The sequence below is a fragment of the Garra rufa genome, chromosome 19 (assembly GCF_049309525.1).
Source record: "Garra rufa chromosome 19, GarRuf1.0, whole genome shotgun sequence".
In the NCBI taxonomy this organism is placed as follows: domain Eukaryota; kingdom Metazoa; phylum Chordata; class Actinopteri; order Cypriniformes; family Cyprinidae; genus Garra; species Garra rufa.
Genome location: NC_133379.1, coordinates 9642754 through 9652508, shown reverse-complemented (window position 1 = coordinate 9652508; position 9755 = coordinate 9642754). Strand labels below are relative to the sequence as shown.

General features: G+C 38.0%; 1 protein-coding gene across 2 annotated transcripts in view; it reads left to right on the top strand.

The window, feature by feature from the left end:
- Positions 1 to 2173: 2173 nt before the first annotated feature.
- The window catches only part of kctd16b (potassium channel tetramerization domain containing 16b), a 98742-nt gene continuing 91160 nt past the window's right edge, over positions 2174 to 9755 (top strand). The window contains exon 1 of one of the 2 annotated variants that reach the window (XM_073825045.1): positions 2174 to 3170. In XM_073825045.1, coding sequence (XP_073681146.1) covers positions 2354 to 3170 — 817 coding nt within the window. In that variant the 5' untranslated portion in view covers positions 2174 to 2353. Of the gene's footprint in view, positions 3175 to 9755 lie in introns of both variants that reach the window. The other variant, XM_073825044.1, reaches the window with a different exon arrangement.

Sequence of the window (9755 nt, the reverse complement as noted above, 5' to 3'; positions counted from 1 at the left end):
TAAACTGCCTGCTGTTCTGCAGAAAAATCCTTGAAGTTTCACAGATTCTTTGGTTTTTCAGCTTTTGTTTATTTGAACCCTTTCCAACAATTGTATGATTTTGAGATTTATCTTTATCTTTTTACACTGAGGACAACTGAGGGACTTATATGCAACTATCACAGAAGCTTCAAACGCTCAGTGATGCTCCAGAAGGAACCGCAATGCATTAGCCGGGGGTGTAAACTTTTGAATAGAATAATGATGTGTATTTTTTTCTTATTTTGCCTAAATATCAGGTTTTTTTTTACATTTAGTACTGCCCTTCAGAAGCTAAAGAAGATACTTATGTTCCCAGAAGACAAAATAAGTTAAATTTACCCTGATCTTCAAATTCAAAATGTTTTCATCCCCCGGGTCTTAATGCATCGTGTTTCCTTCTGTAATAGTTGCATATGAGTCCCTCAGTTGTCCTCAGTGTGAAAAGATGGATCTCAAAATCATACAGCCATTGTTGAAAAGGGTTCAAATACACACAAATGCTGAAAAAAAGAATTTGCAATTTTTCTGAAGAACAACGGGCAGTTTAACTGTTCAGAACAACTATTAATAAACTCATGAACAACTATCTATAAACAAACAAAACAACAACAAAACAGCTGTGGATCATTCAGGTAATAACACAGTATTAAGAATAAAGAATGTAAACTTTTGAACAGGGTAATTTTTACAAATTCAACTATTACTTTTTTGTGGACTATATGCAAACATCTTTTATGTAAAAAATCGTATTCAAGTCAGTACTACATAAAAAATAACATCTGTTTGTATGATCCCTCTTATTCTTCAAGGTGTATGTAAACTTTTGACTTCAGCTGTAGTTATTTGTGAGGAAGAGGAATATTTCTTTTTTATTAGGAAGTTTTGCATCATGCAAAATCCTGGTTGCTGCCTTTATCTTGCTCACTGGGATTTGTAAGGCACTATTTTCTGTAAAGCTGCTTTGGAAAAGCACAAATGCATTTGAAATGAACTGCTTTATCCTCCAACAGTATGCAAGAAAAAAAGATACTCTGTCAACTTCATATAAAGTAAACATTTTCAGATAGCATTTGAACATTATTTTGCCTTTGCACAATGACATATTTTTTTTTCTATTTTTGCTATTTAATTTGGTGTCATTATAATTTCACGCTAAATATATATATATATATATATATATATATTTCAAACATTACATATGAATCTGCATACCTGTACTTTGTACTTTTTAAGAAGGGTGTCCCTGCTTTGGTATTATCACAATTGGGGGTCTTTTGGCAGCTCTGCTGTAAGGAACCCCTGATGAGAAGCAAGCTATAGGGAGAGAATAGTAGTAGGTATTATTTTCGCTGTCCAAGGTGCTGAAATTAACTGTGGATTCCTCTACTGAACACAGCCTCACACAACCCGAGAATACTTTTTCTAAAAGTACAATAAGTCACTGGCAAACGCTTGAATCGACATACAAAATGTCATATCAGGCAGACTGTTTCCTGTAGCTAAATCAATACATGCTGAGTGCATGAAGTATAGCTAACACAACTGTCTGACACATCGCGTGCATACTCCTTTAAGATGATGTAATTTTTGATAACCCATTATGTTTTTTTCTTTCTGAGGCAACAACAGCTGAGGCGGTTATTTTTCCCGCGCCACAGCCCTGATCGCGGGCGCACCGAGAGTGATGCTGCATCATCTTCACTTCTAAACCCCACCAGCACACAAACCCTGGATTATGTCAGAGGATCACAGACGGGATTTTCTTCTAAACAGCTGGGATAATCGACCAACCCCTTAGTCGCTATAAAAATGTGTTTTGAACTGTTTCCAGTTATATTGATTTTAAACTATCCGTCAAAAGTTGAATTCAAATCGCTGCTAAACTTGTAAGTAACTTCAAACCTGCCTAACAGAAAAAAAAAACAACAACAACAGTTTTGTTTGTAATGTTCTTTGTAGAATTTAAACAGCATCTTCCATTCGCATACAATGTACTAGCTTTTCCAGGCGAAGGAATAAGCACCCGTTTCTATCGCCGTGTCCATCCGCTGCTGAGCAACCGATAGTCGACTCGTTTGTAAGGTGCGACTCTCTGTGCGCTTGTAGTTCCTGCTCGGATACTTCGCCGTTCTTTCCTTCTTTTTCGATTTGCTTCATCTGGGGAGAAGAGGTTTGTTTTTAAAACAAGTAACTGTAAGGTACCTGCTCCAATTAGTTGGTTGAAATGCTATTTTTATTGCCTTTTAATGTGCACGGTCCATCGTCTGTATTTTCTAAACCATTCCCGAAGCTGTAGAGCGAACTTTCCGAATACGGATATTTTTGGGCACCCATGACTGAAACAATGGCGTTAAGTGGAAACTCTAGAGCTAAAGACAGCGGTTTTCCAGACGTTATTGAACTAAACGTCGGGGGCCAAGTGTATTATACCCGTCACGCCACGTTAATCGGCAACCCTGGCTCTCTTTTGGGGAAAATATTCTCTCCTAAAAATAACGCATCGAATGATCTGGCGAGGGACCCCAAAGGTCGTTACTTCGTCGACCGGGATGGGTTTTTGTTCAGATATGTGTTAGACTACCTCAGAGACAAGCAAGTTGTCCTCCCCGACCACTTCCCTGAGAAAGGAAGGCTGAGGAAAGAAGCGGAGTACTTTCAATTGCCTGACTTGGTTAAACTCTTAACCCCGGACGACTTGAAACCCAGTCCCGACGAATACATCCACAGCGATTACGAGGATGGCTCTCAAGGAAGCGACCAGCGGATGTGCCCTCCACCGTCGCTCGTTCCCGCCGACAGAAAAAGCGGGTTCATAACAGTCGGATATCGCGGGTCTTGTACGATGGGTAGGGAGAGTCAAACCGATGCCAAATTCCGGAGGGTGCCGCGGATTATGATTTGCGGGAGGATTGCCCTGGCCAAAGAAGTTTTTGGCGAGACCCTGAACGAGAGCAGGGACCCAGACAGGACCCCTGACAGGTACACGTCCCGCTTTTACCTCAAGTTCAAGCACCTGGAGCGCTCTTTCGACATGCTCTCGGAGTGTGGCTTCCAGATGGTCGCGTGTAACTCATCAGTGACGGCCTCGTTCGTCAACCAGCATACTGACGACAAGATATGGTCAAGTTACACTGAGTACGTCTTTTACCGTAAGTTTCTCTTCTAAAGTTTTGTCAACATTTGCATTTCGCATGCTCTGCCGTTTCTGCTGAACAAATGAAGTTTTCATTGAATTACCACTAGACGGCGCACTCGGTTTACACTTTTTTTCCTGCCTCCTGTACTCAAGGTATCATAGGGACAAGTAGTATATCAAGTAGTGTAGCTTGTCTTTCTTAAAAATCATGAGTATCTAGTTGTATACTGATTTTAAAATACTAGTTCACTAGTACTTGTTCATTAGCGACTTCCATCCATTCACTCAGTAGTACATTTTGCCAACTTCTCTAGGGATCTGTGGTTAGATATTAACTAATCACTTCTGACTATTATGATAGCCTATATACAGTGGATCCTTTTTCTTTTCACAAACATGTTTCCACAGTTATTAACACCATAAATCTAGTTAAATCAGCACAAATCAAGTATATATACACATACATACAGTCAAACCAAAAATTATTTAGAAACCAGATTTAATTTTTGATATTTTTTTACTAGTAGGTGTAGGACACTATAGTTCATTTATGTACGTGAGGATAGCACAATAAAGTAAATGTGACATATTAAACCCAAAATATTCTTCATACAACAGTAAAACTGTTAAAAATTTGGGACCAAAAATTTGATTTGACACTTTGACCTGACCATGTTTTGTTACATACCTTTCTATCAGTTATTTGACATGATCAAGATTAATTAGTTTCTGAACTATAGCGAATAAACTGATAATGTGAGAAATATCGAAGGCGTCTGAATAAATTTAGGTTTGACTAATTAATTTGTGATTATCAAGATGAATTTGTTCTAACACTCTGAGCTGAATACATTTTGGTTTGACTATATATATAACATAAAAATGTTTATTTTTCCCCTCTTTGGAAAGACACAGAAAAACTATTGTGGTTTTTCTTTTAATATTGGGACAAATGGGAAAAGTAACAATATTTTTGTTGTAGTTTTTGTTCACTAGTTTGCTTCTGAGAACCCAATAAATGTAAAAATCATACATAGTTTTCATAACTATTCATTAGACAATAGTACGTACTTACTTTATTTATTTATTTATTCATTTATTTATATTGCAATAGGTGCTGGTATCTCTTCTGGTTGTATTTTTATTAGAAAAAATACATAAAAGGCATATTATTATTAGAAAAAATGAATTTGTTAAAAGTAGCAATTGGTATACTCACTAGTGTCTCATTAACAGGTAATAAGTTTTATTCTGATAGTACTAGAGAATAGGAATTGATACTGGTAGCTATTTCAATAGTTACAAGTAACAAAAGAATAAGTAGTACCTTTTACTAGTAGAACTGGAATCAGCAACAACTGGAGTAAATACTAATTGAAAATTAACAGTTGATTACGAAATCACAGATCCCAAAAGAATTGAATGACAAAAATGTGAATTTGTTAGAAGTATCAATGCAATAGTTACAATTGTGACCGATTACTATTAGAATAAGTACCAATATATAACGAAGAGTGAAACTGAAAAAGATTGATCGTTTACTTTAGTGTTTTAAAAATAAGTATAGTAGTTAATTAGAAAGACGTAAAAGGGATAGTTAACTCAAAAATGAAAGCTCTCTGACCCTCCATAGACAGTAGATTCATAAAATCATGGTTAAACCACTGATGTCACATGGACTATTTTAACAATATCCTTACTACGTTTTCTGTGCCTTGACCGTGAGTTTGGAACGACATGAGGGTGAGTAATTAATGACAGAATTTTCATTTTTGGGTGAACTATCCCTTTAAGATGGTTTGCTTCAGTACAATGGCTTTTCATTGATTGTTGCTCAGTAGATACAGTGGTTCCTATCAAGACACAACAGACAATTGTGTTTATATAAGTATCCTGACTGTCTACCTGTTCTGATGTACCTAGGCACTGAAAGCCTTTATATAAGACCCTTACCTGGTAAGTAATGCTCTCGAAAAGAGAGACCCCTCCCTTCGCCCTGATTGTCTATCTCTGTGAGCATCTCAATGGAGTGGCAGAGGATGATGGCTTTCTGTAATAGCTCTCATAACATTTTATGATGTAACGAAACACCACCTACTTCAGGCCGGTAGTGGCTAATGTGCTGTCAGCCAGCAGTGGCCCTGCCACAAGGCAAAATGGAGGAAGCACATAATGGACTTTATACTGAGCCCATTAAAGAGATTGCAGCTGCCATATTCTTTACCGATTCGCACAAGACAGCCATTTAAATTGACATTTTACAACAGTTTACAGTCTTGCTATCTCACATGGGAATGTAATGTCAATTTTTGTCAATGGCTTGGGATGTTCTCGCCAGTACAGCAACTACTTTTTTTGTTATCTTTCCAAGGTAACAAATGCATGCATATGCAACATCATACTGTATGGTATGTAAGCTACTGAATAGCAAGCTTAGTATATTAACAAGAGTATCTACTGAATAAAAAGCCCACTTTTGCATTTTTGTTGTTGCGTGCAATAAGAATATTAATATCATACTTCCATTTATCAACCACCAACCCAATTTTTAAAAAGTGGCATGCACCAGACAGGAGTTTAGAAAGTTTTCTGAGTTGATATCCAGCCTCCTACACAACCCAGCAAGCCTGTTGAATTTTCTTTGCCTCTGGCAGAGCGCAACAGTTGCTTTTTATAGGCTTCACCGCTCTGACGCAAAGTCTACCCAGAGTGCAATCCCTTGAAGGCAAATTTATTTACCAGTTTGTTGCATGGTTAGAGTGATTGACAATCAATCATTGGCTTGACAGGTCGAGGACTTTCTGCAGTCTGCCTACAGTGCTGTAAATCAAGTCATTGGCTTCTGCAGCAGCAATGTCACCTTTTCCCACTCTCCAAAACATCACCATAACCTGACATTAGCATCAACACAATATTGAGAAAATTGACATGCAAATGATTTCAGTAAAGGTGTCTTACACTACTATGATAAATATCTGAAACCTTAGGTAAGTTTAGTAGTAGAAGTGGTCACACTTTAGTTTGAGGACCAATCCCTACAATAAACTAACTGTTAACCACGACTTTACCTCAGAAAACTCCTAATTTGCTGCTTATTAGTAATTAGTAAGGTAGTTGTTAGGTTAGTTCACCCAAAATGAAGGCCTCCTGTAGTGAATCAATGTGTTATATCCATAATATCCATATTGAAAATGTAAAAATCCCTTGCGCCAACTAGTCGTACACGGAAGCAGCTCCTGGCAGATGATGTAGGACGTTGACAGAAGTGACGAACATGGACGCGCAAGTGGAGAGATCAAAACAAAACAATGGTCACAAATTAGAAATACAAAATAAGGATTGTAAAGAATGTTAGAGGATTTCGATATAAGAGGAGACTAGTTTTCCTTTGCTAAAGCAAGAAAGCTTTGCTTCCTTTGCTCCTGTAAACAAACGTTGGCGCAACGCCGACATCTGACTTCATCCACCCGCAAGCCAGTGATTATTACATTTTAAATATGGATATTTTTCTGACAAAATGCATCGATTCACTACAGGAGGCCTTTATTCATCCCACCCGGAGCTGTGTGAGGCACTTTTGGGTGGATGCGCTTTATTGAACTTGTTTTGACTTGTTGAAGAGAAACACTCACTTATTGCTATGATAAAGCTTGGATTCATCTGAAAGAAGGAAGTCAGGAGTAAATAATGGGCTAATTTTCATTTTTGGGTGAACTAACCCTTTAAGTTTAGGATTAGGTAGGGTTAAGAGATGTAAAATACAATGTTTGAGCTGTAAAGTGGTTTAAAATCATTGTTAAGGCCTTTCCACACAGAGCGCAAAAAAGCGAAATAAATATAAATTGCTATGGATGCTTTCACACAGACCGTGACCATTTGCACACCGAATCTTTTCAGTTTTGGAAAGTGAAAACATGGCCGTCCAATAAGATTTGAGCATTACATTACGTGCCCGGAGCAGCTGCTGTTGCACAAAAAGACAAGAGCGGTAGCGCTGTTTCGAAAACCAGTGTAAACAAACACAGAAGAAAAGTATTCATAGAGATAAGCAAATGGGCTCTTGTTATTATCGCATGAGAACAGATGGTTATTCTCACGTGTTCTTAAAGGTCCCATATTGTACACATTTCTGGAGGTTTATTTTAGTTGTTGATGTCCTTAAGAATATATATTTGCGGTATAAGTGCCAAAATCCATCTCAATATATTTTTACAGCTCCTTTTTTAGGAGCTCTGTCAAAAACAGGTCGATTTTGGCCCATCTAATTAATATTCATGAGCCTCTCTTCTCTTCTTCAGGTAACTACGGTCATGTATGCTGTAAGCGAGCTCAGAGCAATAGAGAGAGCCTAGCCTGCTGATACTCAACAGGATATTTCAGAATAATCATTAATGTTTTTTCTTTTTCAAACACCGAATGCAGTAAGCTACATAACTGTTGCTTTAGTAAAGCCCCTTTCACAATGCGCGCTGATTCTGGAAAATTACGGGAACGAGCGCTGTGTGAACAAAAGCCAGAGCCATAAAGGCAGTGTTATAGTGATGAGGCACGTTACCGTGCGACTCTTCACAACAAAAAAAATATGTGCAAAGTGGAATGAAGCGGCGATCGGGCAGAGCCAGCTCCTCACTATCAGCGCTGAAGCACAGTTTGTTCAGGTTAGTTTCAGTTTAGTGAAACGTACGCGTCGCATTACATCTCACATCCAAACGTCACATGTCTTTATGGTTTGTGTGTAAAGCACACACAGATTCCGGAAAACAACTGTGAATGAACCAAATTAAACAATTCCGGAACAAATCGTGGGACACATTATCTGTGTATTTACCGGAATCGCTGTGTGAAAGAGGCTGAAGTTGACGTGCCACTGGTCTCTTATATTCACGTTGTTCTGAAGCCTGTGTAATGATCGTAGCTTGACATCTATCGACTGAACAGGGTTTTCTTCACTTGTTTTCGTGTTGTTGTTGCTCAATAATGGAATGGATGCGTTGTTGTCTGGGTTTGACAAAAGGAGGGTGGGACGGTGGTTGGCGCTCGGGGCGGTGACTTGAGTAGATCGGACGTCACATCGTTACGGAAGTCACAGCGGCTTGTGAAAATGAACAGCTACTTTAAGCAGGCTGTGTGCAGTTTACTGTGGATTGACTGTTTTGAAACTCATATGGTAGTTACATAGCCCCTAGACCTCAGTTATCATGAAAAAAGCCAGGAAATTTCGATTTTTGACAATATGGGACCTTTAATATAATTTCTGTTAATTCTCCACTGAATTATGTAGAAGTTATTACAAGCACTCAATGGGCGATGTTAAATTTATATACAAGATACATATCTGAGGAAAAATGCTTTGTTGGTCAACACCACCTAGCGTGCAGGGGTAAATTAGCAGAAGGCAAACATTCGGTTCGTGCTTGGTGTGAAAGCATCAATCGTCAGCGATTTGCCTCACGTTTTCGCATCGCACTCAGTGTGGAAAGGCCTTTACAGTCATTTTAGGGATCACGGTGGTGCTTAAAATTTTTGTCAAATGTATATAAAATTACATAGAAAAGGTTACTAAGGTTACTACTTGGCATTTGGCTGTTGAGTGAATAACACAAATGTACATACATACAGTATTAGTGATACATTTACCCCTAAAATACCAATTGGCCTCATGCACATTAGGTTGTAAATGAAGCAAGGAAAGGGTGAGTGGTGTGGAGTGGTGTGGTGTTGTCCTGCTTAAACTGATTTATCTTGCTAGAGAATGAGCCATGACAGTTTTGATGCTCCACTTGTTAGGCGCAGCTGCTCCCCTGCTCAGTCCAGAGGGACCTAACTCTGAATGTAGTGTCTGCATTATTCACTATCTGAGACAGAGAATTAGATTTAAAGGGATGGGTCACTGTAAAATTTTTAAAGAAATGTGACCAGGGTGTTTCCTTTACAACAATATAACTCGATGCTTAAACACCATAGTATGAAGCATTGTTGTAGAAACTAACCAGATATCCAAAAGTTTCCAGAAATTTGCCAGAAATGTTCCAACTCTTATGCCAAGGAAAGATTCATTTAGATTGTGGAATGTCATGTGGTTGTAATTAAAGGTCGACCGATATTGGATTTTACCGATACCGATAGCTATGGGTTGTACCAGGTTACCACGGTACCGATTAATCAACCGATAGTTTTTAAAACGGATACTGTATGAAAACTAAAATAGTGGTCCACTATTTAAAAAAGGGGACTGAACCATTTGTAAAAGAATAAATGTATTAATATTAATATATTGATAATTAAATTTAGTTAATAGTTTATTAATGTTAGCAAAAGCAATTTAAACATTTAAAAATATCAGTCAATGAACACACTAACAAAGAACAATACTTCTATTCTCAGGGCTCGAAATTAACTTTTTTACTTGGTAGCACTGGTGCTCCCAACTTCAAAAAGTTAGGAGCACCAAAATAATTTTAGGAGCACCCAATTTTTTTTAAGTAATGCGCCGATTCTTCATGGCCTATTCAGATTGCCAATGTTTTACAAGCAAATGGGCTGATTCTGAAAGCCTTTTTTTATATATTTATTTTACACCTTAAGCAAGGGACAAGAA